Source organism: Monomorium pharaonis, chromosome 5, assembly GCF_013373865.1.
Source record: "Monomorium pharaonis isolate MP-MQ-018 chromosome 5, ASM1337386v2, whole genome shotgun sequence".
Lineage (NCBI taxonomy): Eukaryota > Metazoa > Arthropoda > Insecta > Hymenoptera > Formicidae > Monomorium > Monomorium pharaonis.
Window position 1 is genome coordinate 14,504,210 of NC_050471.1, and position 25,281 is coordinate 14,529,490.

Sequence of the window (25,281 nt, forward strand, 5' to 3'; positions counted from 1 at the left end):
AGATCGAGAAATCGTCCGTAACTGTACATTCGTTAAAATTAAAATCTCTCATGTTCATGCAGTATGCGGTATTACACACGCACGCACACGCGCGCGCACGCACGCGCACACACACACACACACACAAATATTGATTTGATTTTTTTCCTTGTGCTCGTGCTACGATAGCGTATGTAAAAATTCCGTACATTTCCTTTGAATTAGTTGCTAAAGACTGTACTCGAGAGAAAGAAGCTAGCTCATCTACGCAAAATACAACAGGCGGTTGTCCTGTTGTGGTTACCAATCCCATGTCTGTTTCTGTGCCTAATCTTGCTTGTTCCGATGCTAACAATACCTTGGAATCAACAGCTGCTACTGGTTTATTGGAAACATTTGCTGCAATGGCACGAAGACGAACATTAGGTTAGTTCTATATTAAATAATTAAGGCCCTCACACATGAATTGACATAACCATAACGTAAGGTTTTGACGCGTCGGATTGGGCGACCATAACCGTAACCTGCCGTAACCGGCTGATTCAAGTACGTGATTGGTCGAAACCTTACCGTTACGGTTATGTCAATTCATGTGTGAGGACCTTTACCTGTGATAAAATTAAAATTGTATTATTGTTGTTATTTTTGTTATTATTATTATTATTATTATTATTATTATTATTATTATTATTATTATGTAAACATTACACACTGAAAAAGAATAATGGACGGTGCAAGTGAAACGCGACAAACACAAAACGAAACACTCAACACATGAACAAGTATGAACATACAAATACGTTGAATTTCAGCAAAACGCAAGAACTATACAAATGTTAAACACCCACAACAACACTAAAAAATCAAATTTACAATATTACTAAAGACAAAACTAATCTCAAAAAACCTTTAAAGCAATAAATATATGCAATATCATTATTAACATATTTATTTAGCATCCATTAAGTGGATGAGTACAGATTCAGAAAAGATAGACATACTCACGCGTGCGCAACTCACTAACACCTAAAAATCATACCCTAAATGATGTAAAGGACAATTAACAATATTATTATTATTTATTACACAGGCACACAAAAAAAGTGGTTGGGCCGGCGGACCAGACCTAGTCAATCCTTATGTTTTTTGACCCGCTGAATCCGAATCCAAGGTCAGAATTGCTGAATTGGATCATTTTTTCCTAACCTCAAAAAAAATTTTTTTTTTAATGTTGGTCCGGCCAACCAGACTAGTCTATCCTTATGTATTTTGACTCGCTGAATCCAAATTCAAGGTCAGAATTGCTGAATTGGCTTATTTTTTTTTAATTTAAAAAAAACACCTTGTAAAAGCAGTTTGGGTCATAAATGTATAATGAGCGTGCAAGCTTGCATAACCATATTACCCAGGGAAAATTTAATACATATGACAAGTCTGAGCTTCTGTGAATGAATAGCGTAGAAAATTCACTCCCTTTTTCTATTATATTTAACTTTTTTACTCGAAGATTCTGTGCAATTTCTCTTATGTTTCTTCCCTTTTACAGAGACATCTCGTTTGAGCGTCTAGCAGAAATCAGCCATCATGTTTACATCCCACTTGCTTTGATATCGATCCATCTCCTTGATGTCCTGATGAAATCTTTCTGCCTGTTCTTTACTATAATCACCTAGATTTTCTGGAATGTAGTCGATATAAGAATCCAAGAAATTCAACTTAAGATTCATTAAGCAACCTAGTTTTCTATAGTTCTCCACCATTTCCGTTACCCTTTCTCTGTAATCTATCTTGACTTTTGTAGTTTCCTAGAAAATTTTCTGTCACACCTTTAAAACTCAGCCATGCTACTCTTTCGTCTTCATTTGTTTTGGTGACAAAATTGTCGTCTCAACATTTTATGTCTTTGAGATCCATCGAAAATTTATTTCCGCAATTTTGCAGAGATGTTAAAAAATGTTTCTTGTAAATACTGGTAGCATTTCACTTTTTTTTATTCAGAGCTTTCATTCATTGTTTCATAAGTCCTAATTTGATATGAAGAGGTGGAAAAAGAACTTTTAAAGGCTTAACTAACGGTTTATTTATGATGTTTTTAGACCCAAATTGCAAAGACGTCCTTGTTAGCCATTTTTTTCTTACGTAATGGTTTGTTCGATCTCTACTATCCTATTCATATAGGAAGCACGGATTTTTTGTGTAACCTGATTGTTGACCCAATAATATAGTGAGAATTTTCTATTCCCACAAATTCGCTATCTATGTTCTGTGTATTTAATTTTTTTCAAGAACTCTTCAGGTTTGTGTACTCTTCTTTTTTCACTACCGAGTGCGCTACAGGAATGGAAATATATACATTAGTATTGTGCAGCAACATTGCTTTCAAGCTTCTCTTAGAAGAATCCATGAATAATCCCCACTCATCAGACTTGTAACATCCAGGTTTCAGTTTGTTCATTAATCCGAACCTTTGGGAATAAAATTTATATATAATAGAAAAGGGAGTGAATTTTCTACGCTATTTATTCACAGAGCTCAGACTTGTCATACGCATTGATTTTTTTCCGGGTAATGTGGTTACACAGGCTTGCACGCTTTGGATTATACATTTGTGACCTAAACTGCTTTTACAAGATTTTTTTGAGATTAGGAAAAAATAAACCAATTCAACAATTCTGATCTTGAATTTGGTTTCAGCGAGTCAAAATACCTAAGGATAGACTAGTCTGGTCCATTGGACCAACATTAAAAAAAATTTTTTTGAGGTTAGGAAAAGTAAACCAATTCATAAATTCTGATTTTGGATTCGGATTCAGCGGGTCAAAATACATAAGGATAGACTATAGTCTAATTTGCCAGACCAACATTTAAAAAAAATTTTTTTTGAGGTTAGGAAATATTAGCTAACTTTGCAATTCTGACCTTGGATTCGGATTCAACGGGTCAGAATACATAAGAATTGACTCTGGCTCGCCGGACCAACCACTTTTTTGCGTGCTTGTGTTATTAAGCTTACATTTTTAAATATCTACAATTTTTATAAAATGCTATTTCTTTGATTACATTTAGTTACAGTAAAAGGTATTTATGATAATTTACTTCTTTACAGCACTGCAATATTTCTGATGAATAACGAATAATTAACAATAAAATAATAACGAATAATTAATAATAAAATAATTAACGAATACTTCTTAAAAAAGAACAAGAGTAAAGACAAACATTTTTAGGACCTGCAGGTGGGCAGCATCTTGCTTCAAATTCTAATACGAGTTGTAACCCAATTCGAGGACCGAATTCTGTATCTAGTCTCGTACGATTGGCACTCAGTCCCAATTTTCCTGGTGGCTTGCTTAGTACAGCGCAAAGTTATCCAAGTTTGACAAGTAGCGGACAAGTAGCTGGTAGTGGCGTTACTACAACAACTGGACCAGGTTTAGGACAAGCGCTTACTATGTCTTTAACTAGTACAAGTAGCGATAGTGAACAGGTAAAATTATAATTTAAATATAACAACAGATTGTTGTTTATTTGAAAAAGATTAGATTATGTCTTATCTTAATACAATACGCAAATGTTTATGATTCTAGGTCAGTCTTGAAGATTTCTTGGAATCCTGTGGAGGTGTAGCGACTTCTAGTACTGGTGGTGGTCGTACTACTGGTGGACCTACACTTTTGACTGAATTAGAGGATGATGAAGACGGTGTTCTAGAAGAGGAAGAAGATAATGAAGAAAATGACCAAGAAGTAATTAATTGTGCATTTTTATTAAAGGTATGAAGCCTAGAACCAGGAGATCGATCTCCGTGATTTTGAAGGAGGCGAAAATCTGTTTAGAAATGTAGGTAAATATACTAAATTGTAGCGCTCGCGACGCTGATACACCGGAATATATTCCAACTCTAGATGCAATCGTAGTCTAAGTTTATATTTGCTCACACTTGACGGAAGTGAACGTTTTTTTAAATAATTACTATGTGTAATTATTTGTATTTTGTATGAAGAGGTTTGAAGTGCAATTAACAAGGTTTGTGAGTCATTTGTTTATTTGTAATTAATTATTTTTTCACCTGACACTTAGCCGAAAAATATTAATTGAACAAAGTTATTATACGGAATCGTTTGAAGTTTGTATGAAAAGTTATGAAGTTTGATTAAAAAGATTTGTGAGTGATCCAAATACATTTTATTTAATTTGTGGAAGTTAGTCGAAATTTACTTACAATATGTAACAGCATGAGCATGCGCAGCGGTCTCATCCTCATGCTTCTTGGCTACAAGCGCATGCTCGGTCTAGCACAAGTCATGCAAAAAATGCGAAAATTTCAAATTACGTATTTTTACGAGCATTTCGTTTTATGTGGAGAGTCGCAAACCTACGTGATGCAGAGAATGCTTCGCGCGCGCGCGCGGCGGTTGTAAGGGGGGTCTTCGCCCCCTTCCCTTCCACACCCGCCCCGTCCAAGTCGCTAATCCATGTGCATTACAAAGTAAAGTTCATATGTGTTTGCAAATTTCCAATACAGTGTACATGAGTTAGCAACTTGGATGGGGTAGGTGCGAGAAGGGGGCCCGTGTGTGTGTGTGTGTGCGTGCGTGCGTGCGTGCGTGCGAGCGAAGCATTCTCTGCACTACATAGGTGTGCGACTTTCTACGCAAAACGAAATGCTTAAGATTCTCGTTAATACATACACATTTGAATTTCGCGCACTTTTTGCATACTTGTGCCTACAGAGGCTGGGTTCGGGGAGACGCTATTAGCACTAAAAGTACCATTATATCCTTGTTGCTCAGTGAATATTGAAGAAAGATAAAGCACGCTAACAGCGCCAAAAACGTGCTCTCTGAACCAGGGGGTCTATTACGGTTCTTAGGTGAGTTCACTTTACACATTTCCAGCACTACCTCCACTGATTGGTGTATACTTTTAGAACTAACGATATACGCCAATCACTGTTGTTCACTTTTCACATTTTCACAGTGAGTGAACTCACCCAAGAACCGTAATAGACCCCCAGGGTATCGATCATGTAACTTTTCCTCTAGAGCGGAAACGTGAAAAGTTAAAAGTTTCAAGTTACTGTCTCTTTTTATTCAACACAATAGAAAAAGATAGTTACATGAAACTTTTCACTTTTCACGTTTCCGCCTTAAGAAAAAAGTTACATGATTGCTGCCCAGAGCATGCATCTACAGCTAAGGAGCATGCAAATGTGACCGCTGCGCATGCTCATGCTGTTACATATTGTAAATAAATTTCGACTAACTTCCACGAATTAATAAAATGTATTTGGATCACTCACAAACTTTTTTAATCAAACTTTATAACTTTTCATACAAACTTCAAACGATTCCATATAATACATAACTTTGTTTAATTAATATATTCCGGCTAAGTATCGGGTGAAAAAAAAATTAATTACAAATAACCGAATGACTCATAAACCTTTTTAATTGCACTTCAAACCTCTTCATACGAAATACAAACGATTACACATAGCAATTATTTAAAAAAACATTCACTTCCGGTCAAGTGTAAGTGAATTAAGTTTATCGTAGTCGGCCGTGTTAGGTTGTATGTACACAGTATGGTGTGAGAAAGCTGAATTGAGTATAAATATAATTACATTTATGCGAAAAAATATGTATAGACATGTTAGCCATTATCGAGAGGATATGAAAGAAAATGTTTGTCACGAAACGCTTAAAAGACCCCATTTAATTTCATATCCCGATAATTACATATAACATCACAATATGAAGTTGCTTTAAATTAACCGCTTATTGATATACTTCATATTGTTTTCGGTGAATCATCGTCACCAGCGCCACCATTTGATACTATATTTCTAACAGATTTTCGCCTCACATTTGGAGGCAAAATCAGGCTTACAGTTTGGTCTCCTGGTTCTAGTCTTAATAATTAAAGGGATGCTGGAGACGTCTGTTTTACCGACAATGAAACAATAATTTTTGTAACGCCAAATCTCTTTATTTCTTTTATAGATTTGAAAATCCTTTTCTAGAATTAAAGCATACGCATTATTACCAGTCTAGATTAGAGTTTTCTGAAAACTGAAAAATTGTTAATTTGCATATTTTTAGTCGAATGTGATGTCTGGAACTGTCACATCGTAGCAATTTATACTCAGGAATTTTTAGATTAGTAGATGACAGGTACAAATAATATGAAGTTCTTAAAGTTGAACTTTGATGCTTAATTGAGACAAAGTCGATCTACGAAACTTTAGGTTACATACGCGTGAAAAATCGATAACTAGAGCAACACAAAACAATTTTTTTTCTCAGTATACGAGGTTAAAAAAAAGGTGACTTTTTATTTTTCTCGAAAAATATTTATTTATCAATATCAATGTTGTCCCCTTTAAAGTAATCTCCCTCAGATATCATACACTTGTGCCAGCGCTTTTCCAATCCTCGAAGCACTGATATGCGCTTTTTGGTATGGTCTTGAGCTCTTCTAGCGATGCGATCTTTATCTCCTCAATCGTGGCAAACCTCCGTCCTTTCATGGGTCTTTTCAGTTTTGGGAACGGGAAAAAGTTGCAGGGGGTCAAGTCCGGTGAATACGGTGGCTGAGGCATGATTACGGTGTTTTTGGCCAAAAAATCACGAACAAGCAATGATGGCGCATTATCGTGGTGCAATATCCATGACTGGTTGTTCCACATTTCCGGGCGTTTTTTTCGTATTGCTTCACGTAAACGGCGCATAACTTCAAGGTAATATTCCTTATTGACCATACGACGATTCTCCTTAACAATTTTCTTCACTGCTTCAACGTTTTCATCGGTTGTTGACTTGCTGGGGCGTCCAGGACGGGCATCATCATTAACATCTTCTCGGCCTTCTGTGAAGAGGTTGTACCACTTGTAAACACTTTTTTTGCTTAAAGTAGACTCGCCAAATGCCACAGTCAACATTTTAAATGCGTCGGAGCACTTAATTTTATTTTTCACACAAAATTTAATATTTCTTTGATCCATTTTTTTAATAGAAAAAAATCGCCAAGCACACCAAAACACCTAACCTTTATATCTGTCGAAAACAAATTAAAAATGCAAAATGACTGATAGTGTTAACATATGTTGGGGACATGTGTACCAACACAAAAACAAAAACAATTCGAAAATCGAATGTACATAGCCCGCGAAATTTGAAAAGTCACCTTTTTTTTTTAACAAACCTCGTAGTCCAATTTACAAACTAATATTAATACGTGTACTTTAGTTCTGAAAAAGGATATCCAAATCTATAAAAGAAATACATACGAAATCTTGTTAATGATGTGCACTAATGATTCTACATTATCGACTCTGATCAAGTTTGATAACTATTTCAGCATTTCTTTAGGGGCTGTATCACTGCTTCTAAGATAAATTAGTGAGTTTTTAAATAAAGTGTATTCTTTTTGGCATAACAGTTTTTGTCATGTAATTCTCAAGTTAACATCTTAATTTGTCTTTGTAAGGGAAAAATTTAATCAATCTGATTGATCAAGAAATGGCTTTACAAAAATAATTTATTTTAGAATCACTGTATACACGTTATGACAATGTCAATCAAATCAAATTTGAGATACTTAATCGGAATTGTTTGTCGTTAATATGTAAATAATAATTATAATTGAGGTATAATTATTACTATATTATATCAGGAGGAAGATGAAGAAAATGAGGAAGAAGGTGACGGTTGCGAAGGCGAATATGAAGAAGTAATGGTAAGTCGTAATCTCTTAGCAGCATTCATGGAAGAAGAAGCACCACAGAGTAGCAAGAGACGTGCATGGGATGACGAGTTTGTATTGAAACGTCAATTTTCCGCTCTTATTCCCGCTTTTGATCCACGTCCTGGCCGAACAAACATTAATCAGGTAATTAGTGTATAATATAATAAATTAAGTATATACTTATTTTATAAAAATTGTATCTTAACTTCCAAAATATTTTTACAATAGACAACAGACTTGGAAGTTCCTCCTCCTGGCAGCGAAGCGCAAGTTAATAGTCGCATAGGATCATTGCCTATGCCTAGACTTTCTTTGTCATTGAAAGGACCAGGCTTTCCAGGCATCCCAGATGTTGAGATATCGCTTTCTGATTCGCACGCTAGTATTTTTCAAGCAGTCCAGGAACTAATGCAATTAACCGAACTGGGTAGCCGTCAAGAGAAATTAAAAAGGATATGGGAACCAACCTACACGTGGGTTGAATCATACTAAACATATAGTAAAAAACCATACCGTACTGAAATTGTTTAATCGATCTTGTTCATTTTATTTTACAGAATAATATACAAGGAATCCAGAGACGAGGAGTCGTCTGGCAGAGCGACACCGATCGTAACATTGTACTCTCGCAATCCAACTCAAAACGTAAACGCATGCACTGTTGAAGATGTTTTGCAACTCTTGAGACATATATTTGTCTTGGGCACTATTCGGGACGAATGTGCTTTGACAGAGCAGGACGAATCGAATGATACAACCTATTGGCTTCACCCAGACGACTTCACATCCAAAAAAATCACGAACAAGGTCGTACAGCAGATTCAGGACCCATTGGCTCTAGCCGCTGGTGCACTACCCAATTGGTGTGAAGAGCTCGCGCGAAGCTGTCCGTTTTTGCTACCTTTTGAGACAAGACGACTCTATTTCAGTTGCACTGCTTTTGGTGCTTCACGGTCTATCGTATGGTTACAAACACAGCGAGATGCGATCCTCGAGAGACAAAGGGCACCGGGTCTGAGTCCACGGCGTGACGATAGTCACGAATTTCGTGTCGGCAGGCTTAAGCACGAGAGAGTGAACGTACCGAGGGGAGAAAAGTTATTGGATTGGGCAGAGCAGGTGTTGAAGGTAAAGGAAAAAAAGAAGAAAAACCGCGTACAAAAGTACAACATTGTATTTTGTACAACAATGACTGTGTTCCGATATACACTATCGGTACTGAAAATCTATAGTTCACGTTACGTATACTGTAGATTTTCAATACTGGCAATAAATTTCAGAACGCAGCTAATATATGAAACGTGTGTACTTATTTCTTTATCTATCCTGATTATCTTTTTTCTCGCAGGTACACGCGAGCCGCAAAAGTATACTCGAAGTAGCGTTTGTAGGAGAAGAAGGTACTGGTCTCGGACCTACCTTAGAATTTTTTGCACTAGTCGCAGCAGAATTACAACGTAAAGATCTGGGTCTTTGGTTATGTGACGACACAGCTGACAACAGCAATGCCACGCGAATCGTAAATGAAGAGCAAACGTGCGTTTCCGGGGAGAAGATTCGACCTGCAGGTTATTATGTAACGCGAGCTAGCGGTTTGTTCCCAGCCCCATTACCGCAAGATTCGGTATGTTGCGATCGTGCTGTTCGATATTTCTGGTTCCTAGGAGTCTTCTTAGCAAAAGTTCTCCAGGATAATAGATTAGTAGATTTACCATTATCCCGTCCATTCTTAAAATTAATGTGCCGTGGTGATATCTCGAACAATGTCAATGAAAAGATTGGTCTTACCGGCGTTACGCAGGAGAGCATGTCGTCTAGCATGTCGAGTAGCTTTATATCGGAAGAAGGAGAAAACGATGCTGCATACTCTTCATTAGAACCTTGTCCATGGTTCGCTGGTTTATTAGACGTAGAAGATCTTGTCGAGGTTGATCCTGTACGGGGAGAATTTCTAAAAGAAATACAAAACGCAATCACAAAGCGTGACAGAACCTTTTCCAATGGTCCAAGCTCCACTGATGAAGAAACTTCATTGTACATTACTCATTCATCGGGTACTTCAGTGGCTATTGAAGATTTAGCACTAACCATGATTTATTCACCAAGTTCGAAAGTTTTTCAACATGACCAAGTGGAATTGATGGAAGATGGCTCGGATATCGCAGTAACGATAGAAAACGCAAGAGAATATGCGAATCTTACCATCAATTACTGCCTTAACCAGGGAATTTATAGGCAACTTGAAGCATTCAAGTCTGGCTTTTCCAAAGTTTTTCCAATGGAAAAACTTCATGTTTTTAGTCCAGACGAAATGAGAGCAATGCTTTGTGGAGAACAAAATCCACAATGGACAAGAGAAGATTTGCTCAATTATACCGAGCCAAAACTAGGATATACAAAGGAAAGGTAAGACAGTATATTTCTGTAAAATTATTTTGTTTATAAACTTATTATATAAGCGCATATATGCAACCCAGCCACAAAAACGTGAACTGAATGCAATACATTTGCACAAGTAACACATTATTTCATTTGATACAATTTTTTTCAGTCCTGGTTTCCAAAGATTTGTCAACGTATTGTTATCATTGACTGGCTCTGAAAGGAAAGCGTTCCTGCAGTTTGCCACTGGTTGTTCGGCTCTGCCTCCAGGAGGTTTATGTAATCTACACCCCAGATTGACTGTCGTGCGAAAAGTGGATGCTGGTTCTGGTGGTTATCCTTCTGTTAACACCTGTGTTCATTACTTGAAATTACCAGAATATCCTACTGAGGAGATTTTGAAAGAAAGGCTATTGGCTGCTACCCGAGAAAGAGGGTTTCATTTGAATTAAATTTGTTATTTTGTCTCAAGATTCAAATTAGATTATGTATAGATTGTGCGGAAATAATTATACTTAATAGATCGGTGTGTGTATGTGTATGTATGTATGTATGTGTGTGTGTGTGTGTGTGTGTGTGTGTGTGTGTGTGCGTGCGCGCGCGCGCGCGAATATGTACATACGCACGCGACAAGAATACTATATGAAGTTAGCTGGCGTTCCCGGATTTTTATAGTGCATGTAACGTATTCTATATAGAAATTGAAACGCAGCTAATTTTATATGGCCAGGTAGGTATTAAAAGTATGTATGTATGTATGTATGTATGTATGTATGTATGTATGTATGTATGTATGTATGTATGTATGTATGTATGTATGTATGTATGTATGTATATTTGTTTGTATGTATGTATGTATGTATGTATGTATGTATGTATGTATGTATGTATGATGTATGTATGTATGTATGTATGTATGTATATAATATATATGTGTATATGTATGTATGCATGTATGTATGTATGTATGTATGTATGTATGTATGTACGCACACTGTGTACGTAAGAACTGTGTACGGCGTTCATCGTAATTTATCTTATTTTTTTGGTACACGAATTAATATAAACTGACGACATAGCAACTTAATAACTTGAAACAGAAACTTCGTCTTTGCATAAATACCATTTATAATGTTAAATATGTTTCTTTGGCTTTTGTTTCGCCTCTGTATTTTATTTTTAAATTTACATAAAATGTGATTCCGCATATTCTTGTTCTTTTTTCTATCCTTTTCTTGTTTTCAGATACGTCAAAAAATATTTCTAACTATTTCAATATAAGTCTATTAATAAATCATAATACATTTATCATTTAATGTTTCATCTCTTAACCTTAGGTAGACACCTATAGGTCTATGGGACCCGAGAAATTTTTCAAAACTTATTTTTGTTATTAAATTTTTATTAAACATTTTATTAAACATTGTTATTAAACAATGAAGTTCGGGTCTCACAAACTCGTAGCCGTCTATGCAAGGTACTAAAAATGTGTCTACTTAGTTTTCTGTATATTAACTTTGTAAGATTTCGTATATATGTTGTGGTCGAAGTCCGTACCGCGGGCGTTCCTAGGATTGACTAGTCAATGCGCGGAATAACCAAGCGTTTTGGTCAAAGTCCGAAATAGTTTTGTATTTCGACTTTTGATCGACATGTTTTTAGTCCATCCTAGGGGTGCGTTCCACTTAATGCCCGCAACGCTCGCGAGCGTTGCTTATCCTTGTTTAATATTTGATAACCAAATAGGATGAAATGATTCCACGGTCGTTGCGAGCTTTAAGTGGAACGCACCCTAGGAGTGACTAACATGGCTGGTCAAAGTTAAAAACTGAAAAAATCACTTCGGACTTTGACTAGTCAATCCTAGGTGTGGCTTAATTCAGACTTTAAAAAAATAAAGCCAAGATTTTTTAATATTTTTATTGTTAACATAAAGTAGGTTTTACTTTACCCTTGTAGTTGTGTAATTTGAAATATAAAGTAGATAAATCTTTGGTAACTTTGGCCAGCCATGTTAGTCACTCCTAGGATGTATCTCGTTTTGCGTGGAAAGTCTCAAACTCATGTGGTGCACAGATTGCTTTGCACACGCGCGCGCGCGCGCGCGCACACGCACACACACACACACACAGAGGGGGGGGGGGTGTAAGGAGGGTCTTCGGTTTCTCTCCCGCACCCCGTCCAAGTCGCTAGCCAATGTACGTTGTATTGGAAATCCGCAAACACACATGAACTTTACTTTGTTTGCAATGTACAACATGGGTTAGTGGACTTGGATGGGATGGGTGCGGAAGGAAGGCCGAAGGCCCCCCTCTTGTACCCCCTCGTGTGTGTGTGTGTGTGTGAGCGAGCGCGCGAAGCATTCTCTGCTCCACATGGGTTTGCGACTTTCCACATAACTGTTGCTGGACGCGTAATAACTTGCAACGCATTCGTGTTGTGAATCGTTCACGGATAGCAGACAGATTAGAACACGCGCAAGGCGCATAGCGGACTTAGACGGCGTTATTGTAATCATACCTAGAATTGACTGGTCAATGCGCGGAACAACTAAGCGTTTTGGTCAAAATCCGAAGTAATTTTTTCAGTTTCTAACTTTGACCAGCCATGTTACGTCACTCCTAGGATGGACTAAAAACATGTCGATCAAAAGCCGAAATACAAAACTATTTCGGACTTTGACCAAAACGTTTGGTTATTCCGCGCATTGACCAGTCAATGCTAGGAACGCCGCGCGGGGTTTGACCGTAACATATACATATTGGATTGGTTCGCAAATAACTTCTGTTTTTTTTAAATCAAATTTTCTTATAAGACGGAACGCAATAAGCTGCGATATGTTCAGCATCTCTGCTAATTTTCTTATTCTGTAATATAAATTTTGTTTCAACAATAACTTTAAAATGTCATTGAGATCAATATAACAACTTGAGATCGCTTCATGATTCATCTTTCAAAATGCTAACTTCCGAAAGAAACTTTATAAATAACTTTTGCACTAATTTGTTATGACACTCATTTATAAATTTTTTAAGCCGTTATAACAGCATACTCCCTTGTTTCTCAAAATATTATGTAGCACATATATACTTTCAAATCTTTTGCTTTAAAAGTTAACTTTCATCATTTCGTTAGATAATGTTCATAGTCACAAGTATTCGAATCTTATATTTAAGATCATTTTTAGTACTGTCTTAAGATGTCAATCAATTACAGAACCATATTATCATTTTAAAATATTGCTTGAAACAATCTTGAATAAAATTCAATTATGAATACCAATCGTGATTATAACTTCTAAGTAAACTAAATATACGATGTTATACTTTTCATAATTTTTTTATTTTATAATGATGTTTATAATGCAACTGTAACAACTCTCTTGGCATTTATACCGTTCTTTAAAACAGGATTTATAAGTCTACATCTTTTCATCAACAAGTGTAAAATAATAACAGATGTTATAAAACTGGATTTAACTAGTTTATATATGCATACTGATAGTTAAAATGTTATATGGATTAAAAGAGGCATGTAAATACGTAGTCATAGTACATACTGATCTGCAACTGAGGGACCTTTTATTATCAAATAAATATAAAAGTTATTAGATACATTTAGTAACTTGGAATTCTAAAAAGAGATAATAAATTGATCGATGTGTTTGCAACAGAACTTATTTATGAATCAACTATATGTATATATATATATATATATACAGGGTGTTTAGTAAAGATTTATGGAATCTTTATAAACAGGTAGAGCGCATTAAACTGAACAGAAAAGTCCTTTACCATTTTGCAATTTTCGCAATAGTTAATAAGTTGTTGATTACACAGGCACACAAAAAAGTGGTTGGTTCGGCGGATTAAACTAATTAATCCTTATGTATTTTGACTGGCTGAATTCATATCCAAGATCAGAATTGCTAAATTGGCTTATTTTTTCCTAATTTAAAAAAAAACACCCCTTTTTCTGTGTACCTGTGTAATCGATAACTCGTTAACTATTGCGAAAATGGAAAAACGGTAAAGGACTTTTTTGTTCAGTTTAATGCGCTCTACCTGTTTATAAAGATTGCATAAATCTTTACCAAACACCCTGTATATATATATGTGTGTGTGAAAAATTCTGTGTGTGTGTGTATGCGTGCGCGCGCGCGCGTGTGGTGCAGAGAATGCGCGCACGAGTATTACACACACACACACACACACGCACGCACAAACAAACAAACATATGTGTGTATATTTAATGTAATTTCTTGGTGTAAGAATTAACAATCGTCATTTTATTATTTCATTTCATATATATAATTAGTTGTTGTGAATCTACAATTTATAATTAATCTATAATTGATCAGATTCTGCATGTTGTTGTGAATCTACGATTTATAATTGATCTATAATTGATCAGATTCTGTAAATATATTGCACTTGTATGTGTGTGTGTGTGTGTGTGTGTGTGTGCGCGCGCGTGCGCGCACGTGCGTATGTGGGGGGGGGGAGAGTAATGTTAAGAGCGATTTATGGCAGACGTATTATTTTTTTATACATTGTGTATGCAAGTCGAACATAATTGTTCGAATACGTAACACACACACATATACACGCGCGTGCGTGCGTACGTATATATGTGTGCATATATGTAATTATTGCAACATTTCGAAAACATCTAGAAATAACATGTTTGGAAATATTTAATTGCATAAAATATAAAATTAATTAAATTTAAAAACTATTTTTTCATCAAATATCTTGACAGAACTGGGCTGTAGTTCCGAAAACTACCAATCTCCGATTTAGTTCAAATTTTGAAAATAGGTTTTTTTTTAGAGAAAAAAAACATGCACGAAAGACTTGGCGACTCAAAAAATTTTTTCATGTCGACAAGTAGGAAAATTTGTTTCTACGTTGTTCCGTGCCACGGAAATGGGTTATAAATATTAATGCGGAAATGTAGGGGAAGGGGAAATAGGATTATCTCTTTTAACCAAAAGTACATTGAGAAATAACTATGTTAGTCAAATCATAATTTATCGTCGACAAAGTACGCACTGTACTTTTGTACACTTCTGTCCAGACACCCTTACCGGCGGGGTAGGAGCGAGTGGGGGTCGGAAATCCCCCTTGCAACCCTCCCCGTGTGTGTGACCACAGCGAAGAAGTGTCGGTTAAGTGTACTTCTCAATCATATGTATTAATATTTGTAGCGGTATAGAGTACAATGAATGGGAAGAGATCCATTTCATGTGTTATTAAGTGATATAAAGTATGTATATTCTGGAAATTAAGATAGAAAATAGTGACTGTGCAATTTAATTCTTCCTATATCAATATTAAAGACTTAAAAATTATAATGTCCTACTTATCGATAAAAAAAAAATTTTAAGTCGCCGAAAGTCCTTCTCGCGTGTTTTTTCTCTAAAAGAAACCTATTTTTTAAATTTAAACTAAGTTGGAGATTGGACGTTTTTAAAACTATCGCCTAGAACTGTTTTAAATTTATATGCTATTTTCGTGAGAAAAAAGCCTGAAATTTGTTTAATAGCTTGCGCATTTGTTTACTAGTTTGGAAAAAATTTATATTTTCTTTATTACAAGATTATTTATCAAAAGACAGTTATGCACACGTTATGTAAACAGATTACTATGTTATGAAATGTTTATACAAAGAAAATGATGTAAATCGAAATTTACGTAAATATTGACAAAATTATAATTTTTCGCTAATGATATGGAAAATGTTTCATATAGTACCTAGATCGTTACAAATATCTGCTTCTTAATTGTATATTTGTGTATTGTCTAACTTTTAAATACTCGAAACGTAAGAATATCTCTTTAAATGTAAAACAAAAGAAACAAGTTGCAATATTACGTTGCGAGCGTTACCAGAATCAGATAAATAGCACTATGTCCTTGTATAATACGCTACTTAATACTCACATCCGCGATAATAGAAAAAAATTCGAGATATATATAGCTGTAAAATAATAGCTTTTAGAAAATATAGTTTAAAGATAATATAAATGCAACAAAAGATTGAATAATATATTAACATAAAAAATTATCATTACTGTAACATAAATTATTCTCATGAAGGAGACGAATAAAAGCAAAAGTGCTATAAAGTATAATATATTTCCCGATTATATACCTTTATTATAAGTATAGTCTATACGTGTGTGCGCGCATGCGTGCGTGCGTGTCACACCCCCATGCATCTTGCCTACATGAATATAATTTGCGCATGTTATCTATTTATAACAAGATACGTAACATTAACATTTTATTCAATTATTAATAATTATGTATTAACGCTTTTATTTTTATACTTTTTAAGGCTTCTAGATACTTACCACAGCCATATTGAATTCGTGACGTCAGAAGAAATATCATGCGAGAATTTTTACGTGCCATTTTTAAATAAAAAGATATTTCAATAAAATGATACTTCAAATCACTTTAGTATTTAAGCAACCGTGACAAACGAATCTTAGTTATGTAACGAAATATGCAGTTTGATAGCTGTGGAAAGAGCGGAAAATTATACCTTTTACATACTGTTTTATTCACTAATTTTAGTTTTAGATCAATTTTAGGAGTCTTACAAATACATTGCACGTTACAGCATTAATATTTGTGCTTCGCTTTGACGAATAATAACGAAACGGTAAGAATAAATTGTCAATGTCACTTTCTTGTCTTACAGTTTTTATTCCATTTATAATTGCGTCGCTACTGTTAACGTAAGTTCTCAGCTGAGCAGCCAGTAGTCTTAATTAAAGTTTCATCTAATTTAATTTTGTATATTTACATTGAATGACAGTGTTCCAAAATTCGATTAAAAAAGCCAACAAGACATGTACTACTGCATTATGTTTAATTAATGTTAGTTTTTACGCTAAATGCATAATCACTATGCGTGATTTTTATATTATTTTTGGAACACCTTGTATACATGTATGAAATATATATGTATATGTACAATGATGCATGAGCATCACTGGTTGCATTCAGCGAAGAATGTAGCGGTGGAACTGTTGTAAGATTTTCTGCTGAACGCTACGTAGCGGTTTATGCTCTTACATGTTTGCTGAGCGGTCGCCATTTTTTCCATTGTACTAAAAGTACGCTCTTTTTGAACCATGTTGCAAGAGCACTGTTTAGAAGTTATAAATGTGCATTACCAGGGTTTGGTAGTAACTAGTTAAGAAATTGAAAGTTAATAATAAGGTTAAAAAATTAATAATTTAATTAATTTTAAATGATTTAATTTTTAACTAGTTATCTTCGAAAAGTATAAACTTTAACTTATTAACTCTTTTCTTAAATAAATTTTATCTGGACGAAAGAAAAAAATTATAAAATAAAAATATATTCCTGCATTAATTTTTTTTATTTCATATAATTAATACTAAAATTTACAAGGAAAATATGAAATATATTTGATGATCAATGCTGTAATTATATTGATAATCTGACTTAAATAAATTACATGGGTTTTTAATTTAATATAAATAAAGCTTCTCAAAATTAACTTTTATTTTAACTTGAGTTAAATTAATTTTAACGCAACTTTAACTGAGTTAGTTTTTTATTTATGTAACTTTTAACTTAACTGAATTAATTTTATAATTTATTAACTTTAATTTAATTTAATTAAAAATATATATTAACTTACCCAACCCTGTGCATTATGGTCGGTGCCATCTTAATGATGGCATCGTTAAGATAAAAGTGCATCCAGCAGAAACCGCGAACTGTTGAGAGCGCAGCATAAAGTGCTCAGTGAGCGATTTTCTCCATTGAACACAGCCACTATTACTTATGTATGCATTCGTATCTGCATCTGTATATATACACGTATGTTTACACACACACACGCACGCATACATGCACGCCTGCACACACACATACAGAGTATCCTGCATAAGGTATGAAAGTCTTCATGAAAAGATAGACGGGATGAAGGTGAACATAAAAGTCTACCATAGTTTTTGGATACTCCAATGATAGCCAAGATATTAACTTTTCAAATTGTACGAATGAGAGCGCGCTCGAGCCGTAACACGGTCCACTGTCTCAAGCATTGGCTGCCGGCGACGAGAGAAGCGCGTCGTTGCTCGTGTTTCGCCGCGCTTCTCCTCTCCCCCCCCCCCTCCAGCACCGATAGCCAATGCTTGATACAGTGGGCCATCCTATAGCGGCTCGGCGCTTTCCTCGGCACCCTCATTCGTACAATTTGAAAAATTAATATCTCGGCTATCATTAAAGATATCCAAAAACTATGGTAGACTTTTATGTTCACCTTGATCCCATCTATCTTTCCATAGACTTTCGTACTTTATGCAGGACACTCTGTATATATGTACGTGTATGTGTGTATAGTTTATTAGTGTGAGAACAGCAGTTATATATTTTACAATTTTGCTAACACAATTTTTTTTTGAATCTTGTTATTCGGCATTGATGTTACTAGTCACTTTTTCAGTACGTTGTTCGCCTCAGCGCGTTCTTCCTCTAATTCCTTAGATGTAATATCCAACCTTGATTTTGCAAAACTATTAATTGGAAGATTCTGAAAGATTACAAGATAAATTTTCAAAAAAGTTTTTTAATATTTTTCTAAATGTATTAAATTTTTCTGAATGTATTAAATTACATTTGTGTTTTTAACTAGATAAAATATTGTTACTTGTATGAAAGTACATATATAAAATACAAATTAAATCGTTATATTAACAGTTATATTGTATACATAGGATATTTATATTATGTATATAGGACATTTATAGAATTATATCTTAAAATTATGGAAAGAATTTATGTGTGAAAAAGAGAATGTGAGATGCTAAAGTACAAGAAATTTGTATATTATATACTTCAAAACTCACTTTAACTGAGATAACTTACTTGCACTATCTTGTACTGTTTATTCTTGATAGTAACAGGAAAGGAAAATACAATATCTTTCGGGATTCCATAGCTCCCATCAGATACAACACCCATGCTAACCCATTCTCCAGGTTTAGTACCAAACCACCAATCTCTCATATGATCTCCAGCGGCTTTAGCAGCTGACATAGCGGAGGACATTTTTCTAGCAGTTATTACGGCGGCGCCGCGTTTTTGAATTGTTTCTATGAAGATATTATTCAACCACTCATCATCATTCATCTCAGATGGTATTGTTTTTACGCTAGATACCAGCTCTACAGTTGCATGTGCTGCATCAGGATATTGTGTAGAACTATGATTACCCCAGATAATGACATTTTTTACTTTATCAACCTGTATCAGTGCATCAATCGACGAAATTATAGAATAAGAATATATTCAGGCCACTGATGAGACATTATTAAAGACCGATACCTTTTTTTACAAAAGTTCACGTCTTCATTAAAATTTATATATTAAATAATTAAGAATAAGACATTCATAGTATTAATTTTATTAGCCTGATATTTTGTAGATATGTATATACATCTAGAACTCAGTAATACTCGATTTTTAATTAAAACTGTAATTTCAATGTTATCATCCAAGTTTAATTATCTACAAAGATGATAACTGTATAGAAAAAATGTATAAATTTACAGTAATATTTATTATATTATAGCCTCATAAGTATGCATACGTGATTGCAAAGCAGTCATAATAAAAAGTCATGAATTTAATATTGTATTATTTAAACATTTGTATTAATAATCACAAATTTCTATTCATAGTCGATAATGTCACCGCTCTTAAATTACTATCGCGCCGCAGGTAGTGACAAAATTTGTCGAGAATTGAGAATCTTTAACAGTATCTCGTCAGTGAATCAGACATAACACACATGTACTGCGCGTCAACGATTTGTTCCATTCCCCTAGCGAATTTACATAGGATATGTAACATATTCTATATAAACTTGCTAGGAGAATGGAACAAATCGTTGACGCGTAGTGTACTACGATAGTTCAAGTATAATCTTGCGTTGTATTGCAATTTTAATTCCATTATAAAATATCAAATAAATGGAAAAAAAAATCAAATTTAATGTAATAAATTGTACGTGTATTACCTGCACATTTAATCGCGTGGCTAATGCTGCCTGTGCTCTGTTCTGATCCAATCTAGTCATTGCTGTAAAATTTTCTTTCGGAATGGACGGTGCGTAATGTGAACAGATAAGCGCATTAGTGTTAGCAGGATTACCTACAACTAATACCTTGACATCTTTACAAGCATATTTATCCAGTGCTTCGCCTTGCACCTTGAAAATTTCAACATTTGCGGCTAAAAGATCTTTACGTTCCATTCCCTCTTTTCTTGGCATCGCACCAACCAAAAAAGCAGCTGCTACGTTACTAAAGGCCTTGGCTGGTTCAGCCGTTGGCAAAATCTCTAAAAATATATAAATTAAACTATTGACATTACAAGCCACTAGTAACTGTAGACATTAGAATATAAATATCTACAGTTTACTCTTTGTATCAATTTTTTACTGTTTTTGGATTGTATCTATGGACCTGTTTTGCGCCAAGCGCTTTTTTTTTATTTTAAAGTAAAAAAAAAATCTGAAAATTTTCACAAATTATCCGTCAATATTATAGTTGACGATGTTATAATCATTTTCCATCGCTTACTTTTTTGGAGATAGATATAAACATGCAAACTTGCCAGCTTTAAAGTTACGAGCAAATTCTATAATTTTGGCTTCAACATCTCAAATCATAAATACAGAAAATAAAAATATAATATTCATACATATATACTCAAAATCTAAACCGTCAATATAGACTTACCAAGAATAGGTATTTTCTTAATGATTTATCTTATAAGATTAATAGAAAACTGCTTTGTATATTTAAGGTCTGTTCAAATATTCAAAGATATCAAAAATAAGAACCCTATTATGTATCGTGTGAAAATAGTTAATTTTAAAATACAAAAAAAACAAGATCTTAAAAACTTTAAAACATCCTATCTAGTTTATCTAGTATCTAGTCCTCTTTTAAAAAAACCGTGTGAGCGATTTTATTGTTGACAATTTTCCACAGTTCTGATTTTTTTCTCTTGTTGCGCTTACTTCGTGTTGCAAGAGTAACTATCACTGCGATTAAATTTTGACAGCTGTCAAATTTGTATAGATGTTATTTATATACAATTATTGTTGCAATTTATTTTTGAAGGGTAAAAAAGATAAATAGCGCGCGCAAAGCGCGCGTCTATGGTGTTTGGTCCATCCATAATAAAAAAGGTGTAGATGCAAGAAGTTCGCGTTTGATCGCGCCATATTGTTGCCGCTTTTCCGCGATGCTGATTAGTTTTTTCGTTTGACTTACTTCGTGTTGCGAGAGTTGTAATTTGACAGTTTAGTTAATACGCGAGGCGCGCGCTGCGTGCTAGTCCAGAGGCTCAATTCTGTACCGCCTACCGACAAGTATCGGTATCGTTGCGCAGATATTTTATGTGGCAAAAAACCTGCGCAACGACTTATAGTTACCAGTGGCCGATACAGAATAGAGCTCCTGTTAAAAAAAATGCATATAAAGTCGATTACTCGCATCTCTCAAAATTTATTGTCACTTTTCCGCAATGCCGATTTATTCTCTCGCTGCGCTTATTCGTGTTGCAAAAGTAGTTGTCATTGCGATTGAATTTTGACAGCTGTCAAATTTGTATAGATATTATCTATGCAATTATCGTTGTAATTTATTTTCAAAAAGTAAAAAAAAAGTTAAGTAGCACGCGCGAAGTACGCATCTGTGGTGTCTAGTATTGTTAAAATACATATTAAAATTTGGCACATTGTGACTTTCTCAAGTCTATATGATTACTATATAATTCATATAAGCATACAAGTGTTGCCACACATGCATCACTAATGATCTGAACATTGACATAGGCTGCGGTCCACTTGACGCTACAAATGCTTGGAAGCGTTTGATTGACCAATCGAAACAAAGATTTTTACGAATTGACCAATCAAAGAATGCTTCAAAACGTTTGTAGCGTCAAGTGGACCGTAGCCATAATTAACTTAGCTACAAAACCCCTCTGTTACCAAGCAACATTGTTTATTAATTACACTAATTCTGTGGTTTAATCTTCTTCATTATGTATTAATTATAAAAGTAATTCAAATTGATTTATTAATTGAGAAAATTATTCGAACAATTTAAGAAACATAATAATACAAAAGGATACAAGTATCTTATACACATAAAAGCATTACTCAATATATTTTATCAAGTATTAAAAAAAGTTTTTAAATCTACAAAACTTTGAATCTCTCAGTGCCCACCTCGTAAGAGAGGAAGTGCTAAATCTTCCAATTCCATAACCACACCATCCAATACCTTCATCATAGGTGGAATATCTAATAATCGCAGATTAATAGGTTGTTGTGGACCAAATACTGTACCAGCTGCAATCTGGTACAGCAGAGAATAGGCAATTTGTCCAGCTGCACCAGTAACTACAACGTTTATAGGTTCCATCTAATCAAAAAATAAAAAAAGAAAAATGAGATGTTATAAGAATTATGGCTGTTTTCCAACAAGATACACATGACACAGTGTTACACTGCTGGACACAGTAAAAAAGCTAAGTGAGTGTGTAAAATACATCAGTATTACCAATTTTCAAAAAAACTTTATATTTAACATACAATACTAATGTGGGAATTTCTAATATCAATTTTAATGGCGATATTTTCTTGATACTCAATATTATTATTGTTTTGTCAATTAAGTCTAGACTTCTCATTGTTCCAGCAAAAAACATTCCAGCAGAACACAGTAATGCCAGTGTGTCTTAACTGGAAAACGAGGTACTAATCATATTCTACACAAAATAATTGTACATGAGCAGAATATTCTATACAAATATATTGTACACAAAAAAATTGTACGTGGAAAAAATGTGCACAAGAATTACCTTTGAATTAAAAAAAATTGCACATGGATATATTGTACGTAGAAAAACTGTCCATATATCCGTGTAATATTTTTAATTCAAAAATAATTGTATACAGTTTTTCCACTTACAATTTTTTTGTGTATAATATATTTGTGTAAAATATTCTGATCGTGTATAATTATTTTGTGTAGAATATGATCAGTGTCGAAAACGGCATATATTATATGTGTAGAATTTTTCTTGTTATTACAATAATGCAGCATGTTTAAACTAAAATATCAATTGTTAATATGCCTCTATGCTACTTATAAACTTGGTATCCTTAATATATAAAGTTCTTAGCAAATTTTTCTTAAATATAAAAAAATTTCTTATAAAAATATAATTATTACATGTTCTAAAGAAAAATAAATTGATTAAACTTGAATTGAAGGAATATTGATTATGTGAAAGCAAAAATCAAATTAACACGAAATTCTATATGAAGGTCAATTAAAGGTGAAATTAAAGTAATTCTACTCAAGTATAACAAGATTTTATCTACTCGATTCTGTTAAATATCGATATATGTAATATAAAAACTTACCATTTTTCTTATGTATAGATTATTAGCAAATTAATAGAAAGAGGAATCGTGCGTTTGATATACTAAATATCTAAACTTCAGATATGCAAGAAAATGAACGGCGAATGATTGGAACCGTGAAACGGTGAAATTCGTGGAACCGTGGAACCAAAGAGAAGCCTGAGAGCAACCACCACGGCCTTTTTCATGCGACCGAAATGTGGATTGATGATGTGGACGTAGATCAGCGCCAAAGGTGGATCCGACCGTGGATGTAGAACTACATGAGGCCTGTGGTCTGTTCTTTCTAGCTGCACTGTTGCACTGAGTAAGGGTGACGTCCCATGGCGCGTATTACGATACGCGCGTATCGGGCGTATTAAATTTCGACCAATGACAGACGATCCGCCGTTTTTGATACGTTGACGATCCGCGTAAATTCATAATCGAGCGGATCGCACACATACGTGACATTCATATGCACAGTCGTATATTCCCAGCAAACACAAAGTTACATCCCACATAGAAATTGGGGGAGCATCCCAGATGCGCACAGTAATAAACGGACACAGCAGGCTGAGTGAAACGGACACAGTAATAAACGGACACAGTAATAAACGGACACAGACCAAATGCGCACAGAGCGAAACGGACACAGTAACAAACGGACACAGACCAAATGCGCACAGAGCGAAACGGACACAGTGCGAAACGGACACAGACCAAATGCGCACGAACCAAATGCACACGGACCAAATGCGCACACTGCACATGCGCACACTGCATGTGCGCACGGACCAAATGCAATCCATGTACATTGCAAGCAGAGTAAAGTCCACATAGGTTAGCGACTTGGACGGGGTGGGTGCGGGAGGGGGGCCGAAGGCCCCCCTTGCACCCCCCCGTGTGTGTGTGTGTGCGTGCAAAGCATTCACTGCATCACATGGGTTTGCGACTTTCCGTGTATGCATTTGGTCTGTGCGCATGTGCAGTGTGCGCATTTGGTCTGTGTCCGTTTGTTACTGTGTCCGTTTCGCACTGTGTCCGTTTGGTCTGTGTTCGTTTGTTACTGTGTCCGTTTCACTCAGCTTGCTGTGTCCGTTTATTACTGTGCGCATCTGGGACTCACTCGAAATTGGCATCCAGTGGATGTCCAATGGACGTCCATTAAACCTCCATAGATCCATTAAAGAACTATAAAAGTGAGTATTCTCACGTCCGCCATTTTTCTTCTAACTAGCATGAAAAATTAGGTATGTTTTGTATATATATACGTCAATAATCTTTGGAAACACCAAACTTTATGTGACAATGAAACGAAGACACGATATTTATGATTTTGAGACTGTAAGGGTGACGTCCCATGGCGCGTATTGCGATACGCGCGTATCGGGCGTATCGAACTCTGCAACCAATCACAGACATTCCGCTGCTTTCAGTACGCCGAAATATGTCTCTTATGTCCCATGAAGCGGATTACGCGGAAGCGGAACGAGCGGATCACCAATCATGGGACTGTTTCAACGGAATTTTTGAAAAGGTTCTATTAGAACGATCCCGTGATTAGTGATCCGCTGATTCTGCTTCCGCGTAATCCGCTCCATGGGACATAAGAGCCACATTTCGGCGTATCGAACATACACACACACAAGCATGCGTGGCCATTTCTAACCTTTTCGTGCCCATAAGAAGTAC

The 25,281-nt window shown here is 35.0% G+C and overlaps 3 protein-coding genes and 1 long non-coding RNA gene across 7 annotated transcripts in view; 1 reads left to right on the forward strand and 3 right to left on the reverse strand.

The window, feature by feature from the left end:
• The window catches only part of LOC105833031 (E3 ubiquitin-protein ligase HECTD1), a 24,870-nt gene extending 14,180 nt beyond the window's left edge, over window positions 1–10,690 (forward strand). The window contains exons 16-23 of one of the 3 annotated variants that reach the window (XM_012674429.3): window positions 205–405; window positions 3,207–3,466; window positions 3,567–3,752; window positions 7,657–7,872; window positions 7,957–8,201; window positions 8,286–8,856; window positions 9,077–10,134; window positions 10,280–10,690. In XM_012674429.3, coding sequence (XP_012529883.1) covers window positions 205–405; window positions 3,207–3,466; window positions 3,567–3,752; window positions 7,657–7,872; window positions 7,957–8,201; window positions 8,286–8,856; window positions 9,077–10,134; window positions 10,280–10,562 — 3,020 coding nt within the window. In that variant the 3' untranslated portion in view covers window positions 10,563–10,690. The remainder of the gene's footprint in view (window positions 1–204; window positions 406–3,206; window positions 3,467–3,566; window positions 3,753–7,656; window positions 7,873–7,956; window positions 8,202–8,285; window positions 8,857–9,076; window positions 10,135–10,279) is intronic. The other 2 variants (XM_012674431.3, XM_012674432.3) reach the window with 2 other exon arrangements.
• Window positions 3,479–7,650, reverse strand: LOC105833032. Of its 2 annotated transcripts, XM_012674433.3 has the most exons (4): window positions 4,973–7,650; window positions 4,690–4,836; window positions 4,202–4,271; window positions 3,479–3,686 (listed from the first exon to the last, which is right to left on the reverse strand). In XM_012674433.3, coding segments are annotated over exons 1-4 (255 nt in total). In that variant the 5' UTR covers window positions 5,009–7,650; the 3' UTR covers window positions 3,479–3,684. The 2 variants fall into 2 exon arrangements, 1 of the variants encoding a protein (XP_012529887.2); XR_004963540.1 differs by having other exon boundaries at window positions 3,500–3,686; window positions 4,202–7,650.
• Window positions 10,148–13,923, reverse strand: LOC118645897. The gene is made up of 2 exons (XR_004963541.1): window positions 12,062–13,923; window positions 10,148–10,462 (listed from the first exon to the last, which is right to left on the reverse strand). It is a non-coding gene; the product is annotated as an uncharacterized LOC118645897 (long non-coding RNA).
• Window positions 13,924–14,632: 709 nt separating this feature from the next.
• LOC105838367 (malate dehydrogenase, cytoplasmic) lies at window positions 14,633–23,848 on the reverse strand. The gene is made up of 6 exons (XM_012683887.3): window positions 23,608–23,848; window positions 22,405–22,600; window positions 20,179–20,501; window positions 19,026–19,403; window positions 17,794–18,690; window positions 14,633–17,315 (listed from the first exon to the last, which is right to left on the reverse strand). The coding sequence occupies exons 1-5, from the start codon at window positions 23,608–23,610 to the stop codon at window positions 18,592–18,594; spliced, it is 999 nt and encodes a 332-aa protein (XP_012539341.1). The 5' UTR covers window positions 23,611–23,848; the 3' UTR covers window positions 14,633–17,315; window positions 17,794–18,591.
• Between the last annotated feature and the right edge of the window lie 1,433 nt (window positions 23,849–25,281).